The sequence below is a fragment of the Manis javanica genome, chromosome 4 (genome assembly GCF_040802235.1).
Source record: "Manis javanica isolate MJ-LG chromosome 4, MJ_LKY, whole genome shotgun sequence".
Classification (NCBI taxonomy): domain Eukaryota; kingdom Metazoa; phylum Chordata; class Mammalia; order Pholidota; family Manidae; genus Manis; species Manis javanica.
The window spans coordinates 31,087,742-31,111,489 of record NC_133159.1 but is presented as its reverse complement, the minus strand read 5'-3'; the positions used below and the strand labels follow the sequence as shown (position 1 = coordinate 31,111,489).

General features: G+C 39.6%; 1 protein-coding gene across 3 annotated transcripts; it reads right to left on the bottom strand.

Annotated features, from left to right (window-relative positions):
• Positions 1-6,515: 6,515 nt before the first annotated feature.
• Positions 6,516-23,661, bottom strand: ZFP69 (ZFP69 zinc finger protein). 3 transcript variants are annotated; one of them, XM_037021352.2, is made up of 6 exons: positions 23,040-23,661; positions 21,050-21,525; positions 19,198-19,283; positions 11,388-11,514; positions 10,980-11,075; positions 6,516-7,858 (listed from the first exon to the last, which is right to left on the bottom strand). In XM_037021352.2, the coding sequence occupies exons 2-6, from the start codon at positions 21,174-21,176 to the stop codon at positions 6,726-6,728; spliced, it is 1,569 nt and encodes a 522-aa protein (XP_036877247.2). In that variant the 5' UTR covers positions 21,177-21,525; positions 23,040-23,661; the 3' UTR covers positions 6,516-6,725. The 3 variants fall into 3 exon arrangements, with proteins under 3 accessions (XP_036877247.2, XP_036877245.2, XP_036877248.2); XM_037021350.2 differs by having other exon boundaries at positions 10,980-11,078; positions 23,040-23,660; XM_037021353.2 differs by lacking the exon at positions 21,050-21,525 and having other exon boundaries at positions 10,980-11,078; positions 23,040-23,660.
• Positions 23,662-23,748: the final 87 nt, after the last annotated feature.

Sequence of the window (23,748 nt, the reverse complement as noted above, 5' to 3'; positions counted from 1 at the left end):
ATGCAGCTTCAGATATATTACATTTAAACCCTGGAATCAATTCGGGTTTATTTATTTATATGAGATTGGAAACCTAGGAGGTCTAGCTTCAGATGAGGCTTGATCCAGTGGTCAAACAGTATGACAAGAATTGAGTTTTCTGTCTCCATTTCTTGGATTTGTTTCCCTGTGTTTGCTTGCTTGCTAGGCAGCCTCCCTCCTTTTCCACTGCCAGTAACTTCCAGGGCTACAGCCTTCCAGATTTGTGTCTAGTAGGAAAAATGGAAGTCCATTTCCCTGATACCTCAAAGATACATCCAGAAATTATCCCATGGCCCTGATTAGTCAACTGGTGTTGTATTCATGTCTTAGCCAGAGTATTCTAGAAAACAGAGCCCACGGAAAAGATTAGATGCCTTTTTGAAAAAAGGATAAGAAAGAAATGTCAATTAAATCTCAATTTTTAAAAAAATAGGCAAAGGATTTGACTTTTTAAAAAAGAAGTGAAGCAAGCAACAACTTGAAGCAAATTGTAATGGTGCATTTTTTCACTGGATATTGTTCCATGTTGATCCATGATCTTTCCACAGATTCCAGAGTAATTTTATAAAATTAAAATCCATGTCACTCTCTGGACAAAAATATTTTGAGACTTATCCTTTTACCTAGTAAATTCAGCCGAGAATCCAAGTGTTCACCCAAGAAGGCATACATTTTGTGTAGTATTCCCTGATAATGTGACACAAAATAAATTTGGGAGGATGAGTAGGAGGAGCTAACTAAACAAAGAAGTTAGGCAGAAGGAAGGAAAAATAGCACAAAGAGCAGAAACCATGATTTCATGCTTTAGATTCCATTAGCATGGAATAAAGGATCATTAAGGTCTTTATGGCTGGAGCAAATTATGCTTGAGGGGAAATTTGGGAGACACTGCCAAGAAATAGATAATGCTTTATACCAAGTTGTCCTATATTAAAAAGTCTGACCTTCATCTTCCAGTTATGAGAAGCCATTGAGGGATTTTAAGCAATAATGTGGTTTGATTAGATATCATTTAAAATGATCACTCTAGCTGCAGTGGGGAGAATAGAGATGATTCCAAATTTCATATAGAAAAACCAGTTTGGAATCTACTTAAGAAGTTAGGAAGTGGTAAGAATCTTATTAAAGAACTCTGACAACTGAGTGGAAAGGACTGACGAGATCCTGAATAGACTATATATAACTTGGTGATTAATCAGGGGAAGTTATTTAAATTGGAGAATTGGGTGGATGGCAGTACCATTCCTAGATCAAGGAGTACAGATTTTATTGAAAAGATTGTGAGTTTTGAACATACTGATTTTGAGGTGACCATGTTATATCCAAGTGGAGATATTCAATGGGACATTGACTATAATGCTCTGCAGCTCAGGAGAGATTCCTAAGATAATAGATGTAGATGTAAGAAGTGATGGGATGTTAAGATCAATTAGACAAAATGTGTAGTTGAAGAGAATATGCCTAAGGGACACAGCCCTGTAGAACATTCATGTAATCATCAGAGACAGAAGTGACTGTGAGATAAACAGAATGAATAGGCACTAGGCAAAGCCAGCACATGGGCTGTGAAGAATAACTTATAAGGACCCCTTGAGGTGGTAGTAGATCTAAGAACAGCCATGTTCAACCACTAAGGACAGATGTTTTGAAAGCTAGGCTAAAAAACTTAGGAGAAAAATGCTCATAAATGTGACTCAAGTAAAAGGACATGAGTAATTAAAGGGGATTCCCCATTTAGTCATCTAAAAAGTGAGGAGTTTTAGTTATAATTAGAAGAGTTTTCATTAGAATCCCACTTCTGAAAATTTGATCCTATAAGCTGGCATTGAAGAATGGGTAGATGTGGAATTCTATGAATAACCCTTTCTTCTGCACCCCTGTCCCTCCAGCCTCCCATTCACAATTCCCATAGAAGCTGAGATCTCTGCCTACAATTGACTTGTTTAGAGGTGAGCACCTGAGCTATCTGGGCCAATAAGAGACTTTCCCAGGATTTGGAGATTGGAATTGAGAAAAACAAGACATCTTTCTCTGATGGAAATTGAATATATGTGAAATCTGGAGCTGATAGTAACTTTGATTTGCAACAAGATGGTTTAAAAAGAAAAAAAAAAGGCCAGAATGAAGGACACAAGCACCTGTTGAGAGATGGAGATAAAACTACCTGGGTTTTCCAAAATGCTTTAATCCCTGTCCTCTATTTGACTGTTATTACAGCCCATGAATTATATGATACCCCAATACATCACCAATAACATCCCCTTTGAGACCTAAATAGACTGTTGATTTATATGCAACCTAGATATTCCCAACTAACATACTGAGTTTAGTCAGAGCCCATATGTGAAGGTGAAACATCAACTGGAGGTGAAGCTTTAAGGGAAGACTAGATATGAGGATCTTAAGTGCCAGGCTTTGATTTCTAACTGAAGAACTGCCTGTGGAGATGGAGATGAAGGGAAATCCATCAACATGTCACGGAATCACTAATACTTTAATAAAACTTTACCAGATTGAAAAATGAACATGTACAAAAATCACCGTGGTCCTGAACTTCGTGCTTACCTTTAACATAAGAAGGAATGTTAACTAATTAATGTGCTCATTCATTATTAGGAAGTCCTGTCCTACCTCTTTTCTGTCTTTCTCCATGTCTTACCTATAACTCACTCACATAACCATCCTGTAAAATACTATGTATGGTAGATGATCCATGGTAGATTCTGCCATTTAAAAACCAACCCAATTGTCAGTTTTCCTCAATTCCAAAGGAGTTGCAGCCAAGATTTTATTTGCTAAAGCATGTGGGTCAGTCTCTTCAAAGGGACTCTTGTTTATCAGTTTCAGCCTCAAAAGTTAGGCTCTGGAGCAGTTGGTGGAGAGATGTCTTCTCCTTATCCAGCTGAGACTTTGGTGGGTATGACTTACATTTGGTAAGATGCAGATTCCTCTCTGGTTGCAGGGATGGAAAGTCCTGCTCTTTCTGGGGATGAAGCTCAGCTGATACTTCCAGGCTAAGTTATTGAGACAAGCTAATACTTCTTTGATGACTTATACAGTTGGTCCAGGAGATGCTTCAGCACCAGATGTATCTCCTACAATTCTACACCTTGCTGGTGGGAAAATAAATTGGTCCAACCTCTGTGAAGATCAATTTGGCAATACCTCATCATACAAATACACATACCCTCTAACACAGAAATTCCAGTTCTAGGAACCTATGGTACACATACACTTAGTGTATGAGAAATGAAAATGCTTTAGACTATCCATTGCAACATCATATAAACAAATGACTGGAAAAAGTAAAAACCCATCATTGACTTAATAAGTTAAAGTATGCTCAAAAGAATAAGTAGGTACTTTACTGATGTGGAGTGATCTCCATAATATATGATTAAGTAATGAAAGTAATGTACAGATGTGTTTGTATAGGAGACTACCATTTATCCTTAAAAAGAAAAACTATGTACTTGTATTCTCTTGGATTTGAATAGAAAACTATCTGTAAGGGTGCACAAAAAATTAGTTATAAAGAAATAGTTGCCACTAGGTAGATTTTGGTGTTGGGAGATGGGAGAAGGAGGCTTTTCACATACACAACTGCCTGTGTGTTTGAATTTCATGGCATGTGAAAGTTTCCCCATTAAAAAAAATAAAACTTGAATTAAAAAATAAGGGTGGTGCTCATTCTATGAAGCCAGCACCATTTAATACCAAAACCAGGCAAAGACACCACACAAAAAAAACTACAGACCAATATCCCTGATGAACATAGATGTAAAAAAACTCAATAAAATATTAGCAAACTGAATTAAAAAATTCATCAAGAGGATCGTACATCATAATCAAGTGGGATTCATCAAAGGGATGCAACATGGTACAACATTAAAAAATCCATCAATATCATCCAGTACATCAATAAAAAGGACAAAAATCACATGATCATCTCCATAGATGCTGAAAAAGCATTCGACAAAATTCAACATCCATTCACAATAAAAACTCTCAACAAAATGGGTATAGAGGGCAAGTACCTCAACATAATAAAGGCCATATATGACAAACCCAAAGCCAACATCATACTTAACAGTGAAAAGCTAAAAGCTTTTCCTCTAAGATAGGGAACAAGACAACGATGCCCACTCTCCCCACTTTTATTCAACATAGTACATGAAGTCCTAGCCACAACAACCAAACAACACAGAGAAATAAAAGGCATCTAGTTTGGTAAGGAAGAAGTTAAACTGCCACTATTTGTAGATGACACGATATTGTACCTAAAAAATCCTAAAGAATCCACTCCAAAACTACTAGAACTAATATCTGAATTCAGTAAAGTTGCAGGATACAAAATCAATACACAAATCTGTTGCATTCCTACACACTAATGATGAACTAACAGAAAGATAAATCAGGAAAACAATTCCATTCACAGTTGCATCAAAAAGAGTAAAATACCTAGGAACAAACCTAACCAAGGAAGTGAAAGACCTATACCCTGAAAACTACAAGACACTCTTGGGAGAAATGAAAGAGGACAATAATAAATGGAAATACATCCCATGCTCTTGGGTAGGAAGAATTAATATTGTCAAAATGGCCATCCTGCCTAAAGCAATCTACATATTCAATGCAATCAAATGAATTCAACTCAATTCAATGCAATGAAAATCTACCAAAATAACAACAGCATTCCTCAACAAACTGGAACAAATAGTTCTAAAATTCATATGGAACCACAAAAGACCCTGAATAGCCAAAGCAATCCTGAGAAGGAAGAATAAAGTTGGGGGATTATGTTGCCCAACTTCAAGCTCTACTACAAAGCCTCAGTAATCAAGACAATTTGGTACTGGCACAAGAACAGACCCATAGATCAATGGAACAGACTAGAGAGCCCAGACATAAACCCACACATACAGTGCCAATTAATATATGATAAAGGAGCCATGGACATACAATGGGGAAATGACAGCCTCTTCAACAGCTGGTGTTGGCAAAACTGGACAGCTACATGCAAGAGAATGAAACTGGATTATTGTCTAACCCCATACACAAAAGTAAATTTGAAATTGATCAAAGACCTGAATGTAAGTCATGAAACCATAAAACTCTTAGAAAAAACATAGGCAAAAATCTCTTAACTATAAACCTGAGCAACTTTTCATGAACATATCTCCCTGGGCAAGGGAAACAAAAGCAAAAATGAACAACTGGGACTATATCAAACTAAAAAGCTTCTGTACAGCAAAGGATGCTATCAGCAGAACAAAAAGGCATCCTATAGTATGGGAAAGTATATTCATAAATGACATATCTGATAAGGGGTTGACATCCAAAATATGTAAAGAGCTCACATGCCTCAACAAACAAAAAGCAAATAATCCAATTAAAAAATGGTCAGAGGATCTGAACAGACACTTCTCCAAAGAAGAAATTCAGATGGCCAACAGGTACATGAAAAGATGCTCCACATCACTAATCATCAGAGAAATGAAAATTAAAATCACAATGAGATATCACCTCACACCAGTTAGGATGGCCAACATCCAAAAGACAAACAACAAAAATTTTGGCGAGGATGTGGAGAAAGGGGAACCCTCCTACACTGGTGGTGGTAATGTAAATTAGTTCAACCATTGTGGAAAGCAGTACGGAGGTTCCTCAAAAAACTAAAAATAGAAATACCATTTGACCCAAGAATTCCACTCTTAGGAATTTACCCTAAGAATGCAGGAGCCCAGTTTCAAAAAGACATATGCACCCCTGTGTTTATTACAGCACTATTTACAATAGCCAAGAAATGGAACAACCTAAGTGTCCATCCATAAATGAATGGATAAAGAAGATGTGGTATGTATACACAATGGAATATTATTCAGCCATAAGAAGAAAACAAATCCTACCATTTGCAACAACATGGATGGAGATAAAGGGTATTATGCTCAGTGAAATAAGCCAGGTGGAGAAAAACAAGTACCAAAGGATTTCACTCATCTGTGGAGTATAACAACAAAGCAAAAACTGAAGGAACAAAACAGCAGCAGACTCACAGGACCCAAAAATGGACCAACAGTTACCAAAGGGAAAGGGACTGAGGAGGGTGGGTGGGAAGGGAGGGATTAGGGGATTAAGGGGCCTTATGATTAGCACTCATAATATAGGGGGGCATGGGGAAGGATGTGTAGCACAGAGAAGACAAGTTGTGACTTTATAGCATCTTACTATGCTGATGGACAGTGACTATAATGGGGTATGTGGTGGGGACTTGATAATGGGGGCAATATAGTAACCACAATGTTGCTCATGTGAAACCTGGGCATAAGATTTTATATCAATGATGACTTAATAAAAATAAATAAAGTAGGGTGGTGATATTTTAAACAGTACTTCCCAAACACTCATCTGGAAATCAGTAAATACCATGAAGACTAATTTTTAAATTCACCATGAAATAAGAAAAATAATAGTTACACGTGTATTTTCCATAATGCTGAATTTGATTTGAAGGACTATCCTTTATTCTTGATTGAGTACTTTGTAGAGAGGTGTTAGTAGATAGCAGTTATCAATACAGTGTTTTTTACACAGTGGGCAAATTAAGAGTTGGCATCATATCAACTCCTGAAATTTAGAATCCTGAAATATAAAAGTATAGAATCACTGATTTAGACTTGGCTTTGTTCTCATGTTGAATGTTTTCATACATTATTTTGGAAAGCATTCCTCCTGTGTATCTCCTGGTGTCGACTAAGTGATGAATTATAGCTGAAAGCTTTTCCACATTCATTACATTCATATGGTTTTTCTCCAGTGTGATGTCTCTGATGTTTCTTAAAGGATGAATCATGCCTATAGGCTTTCCCACAGCGGTTGCATTCATATGCTTTCACTCCTGTATGAACAGTTTTATGGTTGCTAAGGTGTATCCTCTGCCTAAAGGCTTTCCCACATTCTTTACATTTGTAGGGTCTTTCCCCAGTATGGATTCTCTGATGATGCGTTAGATACGCTCTATGACTAAAGGTTTTACAACATGCGGTGCATGCATAGGGCTTCTCCCCAGTGTGAATTCTTGTATGTTCACTAAGGTGTCTAATCTGTCGAAAGGTTTTCCCACATTCATTGCACGTAAAGGGTTTTTCTCCAGAATGAGTTCTCAGATGTTGGATCAAGCTAATGTTTTGGCTGAAAGCTTTCTGACATTTATCACATATGTAGGGTTTCTCCCCAGTGTGAGTTCTATGATGCTGATTAAGAGATGACCGATGTCTGAAGGCTTTGCCACATTCTTCACATTCAAAGGGTTTCTCACCAGTATGGATTCTCTGGTGTGTAGTAAGGGATGCACTTTGACTAAAAGCCCTTCCACATTCCTTACATCTGAAAGGTTTCTCACCAGTATGAATTCTCATGTGTTCAGTAAGGTGAATGGGTTGTTTAAACATTTTTTCACATATATTACATTCATAGGTTTTTGTTTTTATGTAACTTGGATGATTAACTGAATCTAGTTTGTATTTGTTCCTCTTTCTAGGTGTGTTACATTTATGGTACCGCTGTCCTACGATACTATTTGAACTCACAAAATTTCCCCCAAATTTGTTAGTTTCTTGGCCTCTCTTCTTGTGGGTCAAGATGGCTTGTCTCACATCTCTTCCATGGGTTTCTTGGTGCCTTTCCAATTCATCATCATATTTGGAGACTTCTCTCATTGTGGGATAAATGACATCATCTCTCATGAACCTTTCTATCATAATGCCATGATATAACTGCTCTTGTAAAATGTCATTCTTTGCAGTTGACATATTAGTTTCTATTTTACTCTTCAAATCTGAAAGTAGAAAAAAATGCAAATAACTCATATTCATTGTTTTGAAAAATCAATCATTGTAGTGGGCATAGAATAGGGAGTTAGATAACAACACATATAAAGTACATGAGTACATTTAAATATGGCTATGCAGCCTGGAAAGGTAATGGGAAATTAAATTATGAAACAGTAAATAGAGTAAAAGTGTGAATTTATATAGAGAGCAAAATTTGAGTGCTTTAAGTCCAGCTCTTTCTAATAATAATTGATAATAAAATGTCAGCATTTATGCCTTAAAAATGTCTTTTTAATTGACAACTACTTTTGCAAAACAATCTCAGAAGATAAAGGATGTCCCTTTCCCCTCCCCAGCAGCAGCAGGAGAGACTATAGTTAAAAAAATAAGACTTGAACACTAGTTCAAAAATAAGGTAAGAACATTCATAAGAACATTAAGCTGTCTTCTACTGAAACTTGTATTAATATTTATAGATTGCTCTATTTCCTGTAGTTATTAATCTGTCCCTGGAAAGTGTTATTTATGCAAAAAGAGACTTGTAAGAAGCCCAGTCTTCTATGTTGCTACCAATGCTGTGGTCTATGAAAATACCTTTAACCTTTAAAATTCTGACAGGTTTTCTTACTTGATAATTTGATGTACCCATTACTAATATTTCAGTGGACAGCTCTGTATTCCTGAAAGATGTAACTTCTTTTGGGACTTTTGGTCACCAGAAATGGATCATTAGTACTTCCAAATTCCAAGTTCTGTGAATAAAGGTAATAGTAGAGTCTATGTTCTGCAGGCCCCTGATTCTGGTCTTGAACAGGGAAAGGGCGAGAGAAGAAGACACAGAAAGAGAGAAGAAGCCATCTATGTCCTGCTCCCCAATTCAATATCTAGGCCTGAAGCAGGCCCAAGCTATGGGGGAAATTTTAACTTTGAATGAAATTGGGAGTTTTAATTATTGCACTGAACTAAGCATTTTACTAAGATCAAAGGGACTCGGCCATTTATGAGACCTCTTTCAAGTTTCATCCAGAGTCAGGAAAAAAAACATTCATGGTAGCTTTTATTTTGTTATTTTCATTATTATAAGTTGAAAAAGAGAAAACCCAGAAAAATGTAAAAATTATTGGAAATAACAGAGTGAAACAAGGTGGTTGGCTATAAGATCAATATATAAGCAGAAGAAATATTTAAAAAATGCATATGATCTACAAGAGCAACAAACTATAAGGTGTTCAAGATGAATTTAACAGGGAAAAACCCTGAAACTTTACAGAAAAAAGATTAGGAAGTATCAACAAATGGAGCAATATACTATGTTCCTGGATAACAGGCCTCAATATATAATATTAATTGCCCCCAAAATGGATCTGTAAATTCAATATTATTCCAATTAAAATACCATGTGTGTGTGTGTATTTTGATGCTCACATTATGTTATTTGTACAGAAAAGCAAGAAGCTAAGAATTGCCAGGGCAATTTTGAAGAACAAGGTGGAAGAACTATCTCTACTAGATATTTAAGTTTCTCTATGCAGCACAGTAATTAAGACAGCTGGGCATTACAGATGGGATAGAGAAAAAAGAAAAATGGAACAGAATAGAGAGACACCAGTAACAGACCCAAGCATATAAGGAAACTTGACAGGTGACAGAGTGCCATGAACTATTAAATAGTTGGTCCCTGGAGCGATTATCCAAGTGGAAGAAGTTAAACTAGATCCTCACTTCACACTACATGTAAAAGAAATTCCAAGTGAATTAAACCTAAATATGAAAAGCAAAAATTTAAGGATATAGGATAACATATTTTTTCCTTTAAATTCATAAGAAACAAAAATAAACAATAGTAGAACAATTGGCAAAGGATAGAAATAAGTAATTTATATAAGAGGAATCCTGGATGCATGTTCAATGAATATGAAAAATATTCTGTCACTAGTAATCAGGAAAATGAAAGAAACAAGGTACCATGTTCATACACTGAATTTTTTAAGTTTGACAATGCCAAGTGTTGACAAGATGCTGAGTTCTGGGAGTTCTTAAAACCTGAAGATGGGAGTACATGAAGAGCAATTTGGTAATACCTAGCAAAATCCAAGTGCATATATTCCGTTACCCAACAATTTTGCTTCTACCAAATTATCTCAGAGAAACACTCGTTTATGTATACAAAAAGATATATACATGAAGATATACTGCAGTATCTTTGTAGCTCCCACCCCAATAGAACAGTAGAAATGTCTATTAAGAGGATGAACTGTGGTTTATTGACTCAATGGAAATGAATGAACTAGAACAATATAGATGAACATCAATACTGTTGAATGAGCAAAGCAAGTGGAAGATGTTACATATCACCTATTTAAAAAATAAGAACATGCAAAAATATATTATTTTCAACTTATAATAATCAAAGACACATGAGAATGCTAATATTTAAAGTCAGAAGAGTTTGTTTCAAAAGGTAGGAGAGGAACAGAAGAGCTTCACTGTTTTATTTCTTAATCTCAGTGGGAGCCACAAAGCAATTTGTTACAACTTTCTCTATGCCTTTCTTAACATCTGAAATATTTCATAATAAAGCAAAGTTTAAGGAGATTGTTAAACACCACTAGATTTGGTGAAAAGGGATCAAATGGTAATTTCTCTTACAAGAGTTTTCATAAAGTAGCTGTTACAAAAAAGTTAAGATGCATGAATTAAAAAGAAAATGAAAATCAAAGGTGGGATTATAAAATGAAAGTTGGTGAAAAGTGCAAATAGAATGCATGGGAAAAAAATTAAAGATTTGTAGAATGCAGTGAAAGTCCTGAAAAGAGATGTGTCTTCTGTGAGGTGAGGCCATGTACATCTGACTGCTTAGAAAGATCTTTCCATTGGCAGATACTATGATACTGAAGAAAGAGGGAAAATCAAGTTTAACCTTAATGAAGACAGATTTCTCTTCCTCCCAACCCCAGAGAGGCTTTTGCAAGGTCAGGTGCAGGAAAGAGGTTAGGGAGGGAGGGGTGAAATCAGATTTAGTGGATGCCCTGTCCAGTGGCCTCAGCTTTCCCCACAGCCTATGAAGAATGACACACTCTGGCCTATATATTAAAAGATACCATCTTCCTTGGACCTTGGTCTCACCTGAACTGGGATATCCTGGGCCATTGTTCTCTGTCATCCATGGCTCTTCTCCTTTCTCCAACTGCAATATCACACTAGGTTTGGAAAACTGATATCCTGCTTATGGAGTTAAAAAAAAAAAGTATGAATGCTTATGCTGAGGTCTAAGAACCACATGAAAAATTTAGTTCTAGGCCTTAAGCAGTCAGGGTCTCTGAAAATGGAAAGGGGCATGTCTTTCTAGTCTAGCTTGCCAAAGTAAAGTGGTTTCCAAGAGGAAGAAGAATCAAATATACCCTGGCTTGATTTTCAAAGGAACAAGATATCTCTAATACAGAACCCAAGGCCAAGTTCCACATTTAATGATTTAGAAATAATGACTCTCCTGTAATGAGCAGGTTTCTGGATATATGTTTAGCCCATTCTTACCCACTGAGACCAGGTTCCCATAGTTCTCCAGCATCACCTCCCGGTACAGATTCCGGTGAGCAGGGGCCAGATTTCTCCACTCCTCCTGGGTGAAGTCCACAGATATGTCCTTGAAGGTCAACAATTCCTAGAACATCAGATATGTTCCATTTTAGCCAGAGACCACCTCCATCAAGGTTCAAAGAGGTCTGACAATATTTTAAGTTCTGAGAGATCTAAACTAGTTTTACTGGGAGTCTCCACTGGATCTGTTTGGAGGTTATCTGGTGATTACTATAAATAATTAAATATATAAAAGGACAGATGGTCATAGTGTCTCAGAAAAAATTAAGCAGGATAAGGGGAATAGAGAGATCCATAGTGAGGGCAGGGAGAATCTTTTATGTAAGAAGGTTGGGGAAGTCTTTTAAAAGGGTATTTGACCAAAGACATTAATTCAGCAAGTAACAGCCAAGTGGGAATCTGGGGAGAGTGTTGTAGGCAGGTACAAAGGACCCAGGTGACAGCATCATTGGCTTGCTTGAGAAACACGAAAGTGAACAGCATCACTACCAATATAAGATTATATTGCAATGATACTTCATTAAAAAAAAAAACAATGTTGGCAAAGATGCAGAGAAATGGTAATCCTCCTACACTGTTGGTGGGAATATAAATTAATGCAACCACTGTGGAAAGCAGTATGGAGGCTCCTCAAAAAACTAAAAATAGAAATATGCTATTTGCACAGCAATAGGCCATGGCAGGGCCACGGCTGGGGAAAACAGCCATTCTCTCCTCCCCTCCATTCCTGGTACATAATTGGTTTGGTCCCCACCAGTCACCAGGGACCAACCTAGGGAATTCCTCCAGGAAAGGGTGTAGGGGAAGTGCGCACACACCAGGGCAGCAGGGAGGGAGTGGGAGCTGGTCAGTGGAGATAAGTGAGAGATTGAGCTGTGATCAATAAAACCCTTCCTCCTAACCTGCCCTTTCCCTTGACTTCCTTCAGTTTCATCAGATCCATAGGAAACTTGCCCCAAGTGGGGAACCCCCTACTCCTGGAGCTACACACCATACTATTTGCAATAGCCTAGATATGGAGGCAATCTAAGTGTCCATCAATAGATGAATGGTTAAAGAAATGTGGTACATATACACAATGGAGTATTTATTATTCAGCCATAAAAAGAAAAGAAATCTTGCCATTTGCAACAACACGGATGGATCTAGGGAGTATTATGCTAAGTGAAATAAGCCAAGTATCATATGATTTCACTTATTTATGGAATATAAAAACAAATCAAAACAGAAGGAACAAAACAGTAGTAGACTCATAGACACTGAGAAATGACTAGTGGTTATCAAGGGGAGGGTTTGAGCTGGGTGAGAATGAGGGTAAGGGGGATAAAGGGGCACAATAATTCACAATCACAATATAAGTTGGTCACAGGGATGGTGGTACAGCATGTAGAATACAGTCAATGATTCTGTAACATCTTTCTCTGCTGATAGGTAGTAAACACACTAGAGGGGTGAGGATTTAATATGGTTAACTATTGAAATAACCTGAATGAAAATGAAAAGCAAAGATAAAAAGGAAGACCTAAAAAGCAAAAGGGAGTTTTCCACTATGGAAAGCAGTATGGAAGTTTCTCAAAAAACTAAAAATAGAAACACCATATGACCCAGTGATTTCACCTCTGGGAATTTATCAGAAGAAAACAGAAGTTAAGAAAGGAACCAAAAAAACACAAACAAACAAGAAAGGTTGGTATAAAATGGACAACCTACTGAAAAGGAGAAGACATTCACAAATGACATATCTGGTAAGGGGCTAATATCCAAAATATATAAATAACTCATACAACTTAACACCAAAACCCCAAATAATACAATAAAAAAATGGGGAGAGGACCTATAGATGACCAACTGACTTGAAAAATGCTCAACATCATTAATCAGCAGGGAAATGCAAATCAAAGCCACAATGAGATATTGCCTCACACTAAGAATGGCTAATATCAACAAGACAAGAAATAATATACATTGAGGAGTATGCGGAAAAAACAGAACCCTCATATACTGCTGGTGGGATTGAAAATTGATGCAGCCACTATGGAAAGCAGTATGAAGGTTGCTCAAAAAACTAAAAATAGAAATACCATATGACCCAGTTAATTTCACCTCTGGGAATTTACTAGAAGAAAACCAAATCACTAATTTGAAAAAATATCTGCACTCTTATGTTCATTACAGCACTATTTACAATAGCCATGATATGGAAGCAATCTAAGTGTCCAATGACAGATGAATGGGTAAAAAAAGTGTGGCACATATACACAATGGAATATTACTCATAAAAAAAACAATGTAATCTTGCTGTCTGCAACAACATGGATGGACCTAGTGGGTATTTTACTAAGTGAAATCAGTCAAAAAAAGAAAGACAAATACTACAGGATTTCACTTACATGTGGAATCTAAAAGATAAAACAAATGAACAAACAAACAGAAAGCAGAAATAGAGTCATAAACATAGAGAACAGACTGGTGGTTGCCATATAGCAGGGAGGAAAGGTGAAATAAGTAAAGGGGATAAAATAAGTAAAGGGGATGAAAGTATAGTATGGGAAATACTGTCAATAATACTATAACATCTTTGTATGCTGACAAATGGCAACTACACATATCATGGTATTTCATAATGTATATACTGTCATATCACTATGTTGTATACCTGTAGTCAATATAATATTGTATATTTCAAATTAAAAAAAGATTCAAGTTACACCAAGTATGCTCTCTAATAACAATGGAAGTAGAAATATGGCACGTAAGAGGTGAGACAGAGGATTCCTCCTAAAACCACATATAATATGAAAATATAATTAATAAAACTAATCCTGAAAGAGCACCAGGTAGGAGGACTGCGCCAGACTGCATACACCTGGAGAAAAGAGCAGACCTCACGGAACAGGGTAACGTACCAAAGCTGTGGCCTGGTGGGACCCAAGCCCTTCCCCCACCCCAGCTCACCAGCTGGAGGAAGAGAAACAGAGTGGGGAGGGAGTGGAGGCCTGGGCCTGCTGAATACCTAACTCCGGAGATCTGCACTGAGAGCACAATCCTACATTTTGTGGTGCTTTCACGATACTCTCGTGATTGGGGGATTGAAAAGCTAAGACAGGCAGAATTCCTGGAGAGACTGAGATTCCAGCTGCTTGTGGAAAGCAGGGATCCATATCCAGCTGCTCTGGAACAAAGGAAGGGCAGGCAGTCTGAGAACTTTTCTAACAAGGAAGCCCTTAACAAGAGGGCTACTAAAGGAGCAAGGATTGCACAGAGCTTATACTCCTCAGGAGAAAGGACAGGAAGACAAAATTGTCTGGGTGCACTCTGCCCAGCCAGTTAGGAGCTTTCATGATTTCCAGGGGCTCCAGCTCCCTGGCTGGTGACACAGCTCCAGGGACCCCCTCCATGATAGGCAGCCTACTGCGCCTTTCTCCCAGCCGGCCCCACCTGGCTCGCAAACCAGCAAACCCTACCCTGGCATGAGGCCAGCCAGAGGGAAGATCTGTCTACAGCAACTGCAAATGCAAGGCATAGAGGCTTATGCCTGTGTCCTCGGCCCACTGGTTCAGGCAGTGGAGACAGGCATAGCGGCCGGGAAGCAGGAAACACTCTTTCCTCCCCCCAGGCACCAATACCACTCTCCTGTGACCCCTGACATTGCTTCAGGGGCTGAGCAGCTCCAGAGAGTAGAGCTTCTGGACACTAGAGGGTGCCATATACAAATATGAAATGCCAAAGGAACCTGGTCCAGAGTAAAATTAATATAACTCCTGAGAAAGATGACATGGACCTCATGACTCTTCCTGAAAGGGAGTTCAAAATAAAAATCATTAACATGCTAATGGAGGTACAGAAAGATCTTCAAGAACTCAGGAATGAATTCCAGTCAGAGATCCAATCATTGAAGAACACAATGGAGGGAATTAAAAGCAGATTGGATATGGTATAGGAGATGATAAATGAAATAGAAACTAGAGAAGAGGAATACAAAGAAGTTGAAGCACAGAGAAAAAAGGATCTCTAAGAACGAAAGAATATTGAGAGAACTGTGTGACCAATTCAAACAGAACAATATTCGCATCATAGGGGTACCAGAAGAAGAAGAAGAGAGAGAGAAAGGGATAATTGAGGAGGTAATTGCTGAAAACTTCTCCAATCTAGGGAAGGAGATAGTCTCTCAGGCCATGGAGGTTCACAGATCTCCCAACACAAGGGACCCAAGGAAGACACCACCAAGACATATAGTAATTAAAATGGCAAAGATCAAGGATAAGGACAAACTACTAGAAGCAGCCAGAGAGAGAAATAAGATCACATACAAAGGAAAACCCATCAGGCTATCATCAGACTTCTCAGCAGAAACCTTACAGGCCAAAAGGGAGTGGCATGATGTATTTAATGCAATGAAGCAGAAGGGCCTGGAACCAAGATTACTTTATCTGGCAAGATTATCATTTAAATTTGAAGGAGGGATTAAACAATTTCCAGATAAGCAAAAGCTGAGAGAATTTACCTCCCATAAACCATTTCTACAGTCTATTTTGGAGGGACTACTATAGATGGAAGTGTTCCTAAGGTTTAATAGCTGTCCCCTAAATACTAGGCCACCAAAAGAGCCTCAGTAAAGAAAGTAGAACAGCTAATTACTCCTTGGAATTTGCCCAAAGAATACAACTTCTCAGATTCAAAAAGACATATGCACTCCTATATTCATTGCAGCACTTTTTACAATAGCCAACATATGGAAGCAACCTAAGTGTCTATCAGTAGATGAATGGATAAATAAGAGGTGGTACATATACACAATGGAATACTACACAGCCATAAGAAAGAAACAAATCCTACCATTTGCAACAGCATGGATGGAGCTAGAGGGTATTATGCTCAGTGAAATAAGCCAGGCAGAGAAAGACAAATGCCAAATGATTTCCCTCATTTGTGGAGTATAACAATGAAGCAAAACTGAAGGAACAAAATGGCAGCAGACTTAGAGACTCCAAGAATGATCTAGTGGTTACCAAAGGAGAAGGGTGTGGGAGGGCAGGTGGGGAAGGAGAGAGAGGGGATTGAGAGGTATTGTGTTTAGTACACATGGTGTGGGGGATCACAGGGAGAACAGTAGCACAGAGAAGGCACATAGTGAATCTGTGGCATCTTGCTGCACTGATGGACAGTGACTGCATTGGGGTATGGGTGGGGACTTGATAATACTACATTGTTTTTTCATGTGAAACCTTCATAAGAGTGTATATCAACCGTACTTTAATAAAAAAAAATTTTTTTAATGGAAGTAATTAGAAATCAACAGCAGAAAGATCTCTAGTAAACAGGCATGTCACATATAGGGAAAAAAAAGTAACAGCAGACTTCTCATTCAAAACAATGCAAGCTAAAAGATCACAGAACACTTTTAAAGTGCTTAAAAGAAAAAAGCCACCTGATAATATCCAGTAAAAGATCCCCAGACAGGAAGACAATACAAAGGAACTTTTAAATCAACAAAGGCGGTGAGAATTTGTCATCAGAATACCAACACTATGACAATTTGTCATCAGAATACCAACACTATCAGAAATGCTAACCCATGTTCTTTTGGCTGAAGGGAAGTGATGCCAATTAGAAACTTAGAACTAAAGGAATGAAGAATGCCTGAAATGGTACGTATGTGGGCAAATATGAAAGACTCCTTTTTTTTCCTTTAGTTGTTATGAGACAATTTACTATTAAAGGCAAAATTGACAACATATTTTGGGGTTTATAGCATGTAAAGGGAAATGTATGATGATAATACACAAAGGAAAGGGAAGAGTAAATGGAAATATAAGGCTTTCATATTATATGTGAAACAGCATAATATTAATTCAACTGTGATATGTGAAAAATGCATATTGTAATGGCAACACTAAAAACAAACCCAAGAAGTGTAGCTAAAAAGTCACTGGAGGACATAAAATGGAATACCTGAAAATATCCAATCCAAAAGAAGGCAGAGAGGAGGGACAAAGAAACAAAGAATAGAAGGAACAAGCAACACACAAGAATATACACTTAAATCCCACCATATCAATGATTACATTGATTATAAATGGACTAAACCGGCAAAACCCAGCTACATTTAAGAAGGTCTTTCTTTAAATATACAGACACAGATGAGTAAAAGCAAAAGAATGGAAAGAGCTATACCATACAAACACTAACTAAAAGAACACTGGAGGAGCCATATCAAATCAGACAGAGTAGACTTAGGAAAGGGAGTATTACTAGGCATAAAGAAGAGCCATTTCATAATGATAAAGGGTCAGCTCATCAAGAAGACAACAATCCTATGTGTTTATGCATTTGAAAACAGAATTCAAAATAAAGCAGAACTGACAGAACTAAAGGAAGATAGGACGAAACCACAATAATTAGAGATTTTAACACTCCTCTCTCAGTAGATGATACAAGTAGAGAAAAATTAATCAAGGATATGGATTTGAACAACCTATCAAACAACCTATCAAACCTAATTGATATTTATAGAACATTATACCTAACAATGGCAGAATAGACATTCTTTTTAAGTTAACTTCCTATTTTGAGATAATTATAGATTTGCACGCAGTTGTAAGAAATAATACACAGATCCCATGTACTCTCTACGGGCGGCAAAGCAGAGTTTTGATTGGAAAGGGGCATGAAGGACCTTTCTGAGATGGTAGAAACATTCTTGATTTAGTTACACAGTGTATAAATACGTCAGAATAGAACTATATACTTTATGTATATTTTCCAACATGGAAGTTATACCACAATTTTAAAAAGGTTTAATCTTTTCCTAGAGTTAAGAATTCCATCAGTTTTTGATAAACGTTAGGAAGTGAGGAATTCCAGATAAGTGGAATATAGAGATAAGATAATTTTTAAAATAATTGGACTATTATCACACCTTCCATATTACTATAAATAATTCTGGAGTGCATTGCAGTCCTAGAGGTTATTAGCATCTGATTAGCTAAGGGAACTGGGATTGTAAATGACTAAAAAAATTGCCCCTGATCAGCAAGCAAGGAAATGCAAGAGACAAGAAATCAAATTCTTTTCACTTAAAACTCTTTGTCTTCAAAGAACATCTCCTCTTCAGTAGTTTTTCTTTCACCCTTATTCTAAATTTGTCTTCTGTTTCACCTATGCTTCCAACAGGCAGTGAGGACACCATTTCTGACACTCTACAGAAACGCCCAACCTGCCTCACGTGTGCACTGTGTTGCCGGACCATTTCTCCTCCATTTAATTCTCCTTTAGGTGCCATTTGACTCTGCTCCCAAATGCAGTACTAACGATCATCTCATTAAGTTCACCAGAGATATGTGTATATCACTAAGAATATCAGAACTTCCTTCTCACTTACAAAGTTTGTTTTTGAATATAAAACATTTAAGATAACTGAGGTTTATCTTAGGCTCCAAGTGGCATCTGTTGGTTTTTAGGGGCTACAACTGTTTCACGCATTTTGCTTTCTCTACTGAAAGGAACACAATCTTAGATCTAGATATTGGTTAGAAACAAGAGATACATAGAGGGAGGCCACCATGAGTGTGCAAATTGCCAGTTTTCTTTACAAGAAATGTGGCCTAGTTTTCTGTACAAGAGCAACTTGCACTGAGCTCCCTAGGTTAAATGTTAGCCTCAACACCCCACACTCCAAAAAAGGGGCAAGTTATAGCTTTCAAAACCAAGAAGCATGTCAAGAAAATGAGAGGAAACTCCAACACACCTGGGATTCTGCTTTCAGGAGCCCTGAGGTCACTTCATCCTTGAAACTTTCTCGCTGGGTCTCATCAGCTGCCTGAGAGAGCAGAGCTGAAAAAGAAGAAGAGCCATAAGGTTTGCATCTCCCCAAGCCCTCCAAAGAGAAAAACTGCCCACAGATCTGCTGAATAATGGCTCCTCTTTCAATGCATTCATGAAGCAGGACATTTAGAGGGACTTGAGCAGCCTGCAGCCTCCTCAATGAAGAAGACCTGTGCAGTGAAATAAGCCAGGCAGAAAAGACAGGTACCATGTGATGCCACTTATTTGTGGAGTATAAAAACAAAGCAAAGCAGAAGGAACAAAACAGCAGTAGACTCATAGACACTGAGAAGGGACTAGTGGTTACCAAGAGGAAGGGGTTGGGGCAGGCGGGGTGGTAGGGGGAGAGGGATAAAGGGGCACAATAATTCACAATCACAATATAAGCTGGTCATGGGACAATAGTACAGCATGCAGAATATGGTCAAAGATTTTGTAACATCTTTCTACAATGATAGATAATAACCACACTAGAGGAGGTGAGGATTTGATAATATGGGTAACTGTTGAACCACTGTTACACATTTGAAACAAATATAAAATTGTATATCAATGATACTTCAATAAAAAAATGTCAGGATCCCAAAACCCCATCCCACAAATAAGGAGACCTGCAGTGTGTTTGGTGATTAATATTTCCCAATGGTCAATGCTGGTCCAAAAGCACAGATCTACCAGGCCACCCCTTGTTCAAAGGTTCCCAACAAGAAAGAAAAATCCAAACAGTTCCCATGGACTTCAAGGTACTCTACAGTTTGCCTGAAGTCTATTTTCCCAGCATTAATTTCCTTTCCACCATCCTTTATCCATGGGACACATACACCCACATTCTTAACCCTAAGTTAGACTAGAACAGTCTCCATTCTCTGAACCATGTTCCAAGGTACCCACTTTTGTATCCTTTCCCCAACCCTTCTATTAAAAACTTAGACCTCTTTCAGGCTCAATTCAATGTTTCCTGTTTTGTGAGAATTTCTCCAATAAGTACAACCAGAAAAATGTTTCCTGTCTTTTGTCTTCCAAAAGAACTTGATCATAGCATTCTCTTAGGCTACCTTCTATTATTTTGATCTGGGCATGTGTCTATCTCTATCAATTAATAATTAGCATTGGAGATTATTATTCATTTTTCCATCTGGCAAGATGCTGAAAAGTCCCTGATGATACAACTAGAATACAGTAAAGAGTGGCTGAATTTAAAGTGTGAAAGGTATACACTGAGAGACCAAATGAGGCACACGATTCCTCTGTCCATCTATCTGTCCTGACCACTAAATGATGTGTAATCATGGAGATGAATCCCACTCAACCCATTTCAAGGTAAAATGAGTGGCCAAGTATGTCATTCCTTCCTCTCAGCAAAGGATGAAAAGAATGAACTGACAATTGTGAAAAATATTGGTTTGGGGCTAAAAATAACCGAAACTTGTGAAGGAAAACCACTGGAGAGCTTAAGGGGGTAGAAACCTTTGACCCCACTGCCTGGCTTCACACTTACACACGGGGGAGCTGCCGGTGGGGAACACCTCAGTGCTATCTTCCTGTTGTGTATTGTATGTGAGGACAGGAGATGAGAGCAGCATGGAGCCCACGCTGAGAGGCCAGCATTCCCTCACAGCTGTCCCTTTCCCCAAAGCCACAGCACAAACCCCAAAGACTTGCTTTCCCCTCATTTCTCCCCAAGACACCACCTCAATGAAATGTATACCTGTCTCGTCACATGCAGACGGACAGCTTGTCTTTCCCCTCTGCCTCCTCCATCAGTCTGTTCTCACCTGCTCCTTCAAACATCTTGGTCACATCCTCCCACAGGGGCGCCTCCTCCTTGGCCTTCTTTGGATGGCGCAGCTTCACCCAGGTGCTGGCCTCGCTGGGCAGGGTGATCAGGAGCTGCTGCAGCATGATGAAGCCCGCCCAGCTGGGCTTGGCCACTTCCAGTGAGGAAACTGCCAGAACCTGTCCTCACAGGTTGTGTGGTCCTCCTCTGGGAACAACCTCCTGCCCTCAGGGCTTTGAGTGGACCCTGAAGCACCAGAAACTGGGGACTCCTGGGGGCTGATGTGACTTTAACAACTCTGAAAAACTGGCTCCTGTCTTAAATTAAGTTCTGCCTCCTGGTGAGGTAGCCAGTTGAGTGGGTTTGAATGCATGCCTCTACATTTCCTTAGAAGAGCAAAAGGCAGGACAGGAGGGATCCAGAAGCACCAATCATACAGCGCGAACTGTGGAACTTGCAGAAATAGATTTAAAACTGCAAAGACCAAAAAACAAAGATTTGGCATCAATGTGGGAATAAGTATGATCGATACTGTTGGATGTGGCTCTCTCTCTCTTTCGTACACACACAACACAAACAGCCAGAGACACCACCATGCACAGACCCTGCCTTGACTGCCTCCTTGTAAGCTGCATATAGCTCCTGCCTGGATACAGCCCTCAAGTGTTAAAAAAAAAATAATAATTCAACCGAGTAAATCTGAAGCTCTAATTGGATTTACTAAGCGATTCACGAATCTGAACACATCCCATCCAGGACTTAGAGAGATGTTCCGGGGAGTTACACAAAATGGCAGGTTTTTACAGACAGGAGAATGGGAAAAGAAGTCATTAGGAAAAGATACAGGATTGTATCAGGTAAGGTCATTCTCCTTTCGGGGTAAGAGTAAGGGGGTCTTATAATGCAGATTACCTCATTTTTTTGGCTCATGTGATATTTTACCTCATTTCTGGCATGGACCAGAAAATTCCTGATTGTCATGACTACATTTTGGGCCCAGGTATTAGGCCCCAGTTTGGAGACCTGGCCCAGCACAAGTGACTAACTCTTGAGTTTGTGGCTTTCTTTTAACAGGAATTAAGAGGGCAAGCTTTGAAATCAGAAAGCATGGATTAGAATCCTGGCACGTAAAAGCTCTAAGGCACTTAGCTTCAGTTTCTTCATCTATAAAAGGGATAATAATTGTACCTCATAAGGTTGCAATGTTTATTAATTGAGACAATGTTGGGGACACATTAAACCCTTAAAAACATTATTATAAACCTTTATTTTTTAAGCTGTAACATAGCATTATCTTTTGAAGTTATTTAAAAAAACAATTAGATATCTAAATTTAAAAGTTCGTTTCAGGTATCTCAAATGATGGAATAATCACACAGCTGCATTCTCACATGGGTAAACAGTGACATCACCACCCACGCAGATGCCCAGCAACTGGCGAGTCCTTTTAATGTCTGTAAGTTGCATCCAGGTTTCAGAAATGTTAAAACTGGGTGAAAGGGTATGTTTTCAAACGGAGGAAATACAGGACTTCGAGAATAATGAGGTCTACTGCAGAGCCCTTTGTAATAGCAAAATCCGGGAACAACCCGAATCCACCATCTCGTCCAACCCTTTGCCTCCACGGCGAGCAGGTTCAGTGTTATCTGGGACACACTAGCTCCGTGCAAACAAAGCCGGCTCAACTTTTTGAAGTGTGTGAGGAAGGGTGCATGGCTTACCCGCTGCTGCTCCTTCTCCCCCACCCCCTAAATATGACTGATGCAGAGAGGAGCTGCAGCCCTCAGACTGGAGCATGTGGAAAATATTCTGCCCCTGAATGTATACAAGTAAATGTCTTGTTACCAAAGTGGAGAAACTTTCGGTTCTTACTTAGGAAACGGTTAACGACCGAGCAGCTTTATTTCGAAGATGCCCGTCTCACTGTTCCCAGCCATGCCTCCCTCGGCCTCAGAGACTGCAGACAGACAGGGTGGCCTCCCACTCACCAGATCGGCCTCGGACGCTGGCAGGGCCAGAGAAGGGGACGCGAGAGCGCTGGCTCATGAGGTTTCAGCTCCACGGGGTGTCTCTTTCGAGGACTCGGTGGTTAACGGATTTTGTTTTTTCCCAGCATTTCATAGACAGACCACATCCCCCCACTCAACCCAATGATTCTTCAAAAAACGCCCATCGTTCACGAAGGCTTCCTTCGGAAGCCCAGAGGACCCTCGGCCTCAGGACTGGACGTGGGTCTTTTCCAAATTCTTCACGAGAGCCGGCCTAGGGCGGGAGCTGCTGCTAAGAACAACCCGCCACACTCCAGCGTGGCCTCTTCCAGCCGCATCCCCAGGGGGCAGTTAGAGCTCCGGCCGCCACGGAAGGGGTGCCCTGGGCCGGTTTCCCGGCCACGAAGGCACCTCGCTGGCTGCTGTTTAACGCCGGCCGGCGTCAGCGGCCAGGTCCAGCCCGGCGCCCCGCCTCCTGGGCCGCAGCCCGCCGCCACGGTCCTGCCGACCCACCCTGGCCGGCGATCGCGCCGGCCCCGGCGGGCCCCCGGCTGCGGCCACACGGAGCGGCCGCGCTGCCTCCCGGCCCCGCGCCGGCTCGTCTTCCGGCGGCTCGCACGCCCTGCTGGGGCTCCGCCCGCGAGGGGCCGCCCGGGAGGGAAGGGGGCGCCCCGAAAACCCGGAACCCGGACGCGGCGGAGCGCACCCC

Bases quoted from the DNA above. Each gene is read 5' to 3' on its own strand.
- ZFP69 (XM_037021350.2), bottom strand. From the start codon at position 21,176: ATGCTGCAGCAGCTCCTGATCACCCTGCCCAGCGAGGCCAGCACCTGG. The intron at 19,284-21,049 runs GTGAGAACAGAC...CTTCTTTTTCAG, and splicing joins CAAGATGTTTGAAGGAGCAG to CTCTGCTCTCTCAGGCAGCT. The intron at 11,515-19,197 runs GTGTGTTGGAGT...CTGATGTTCTAG, and splicing joins TCCTGAAAGCAGAATCCCAG to GAATTGTTGACCTTCAAGGA.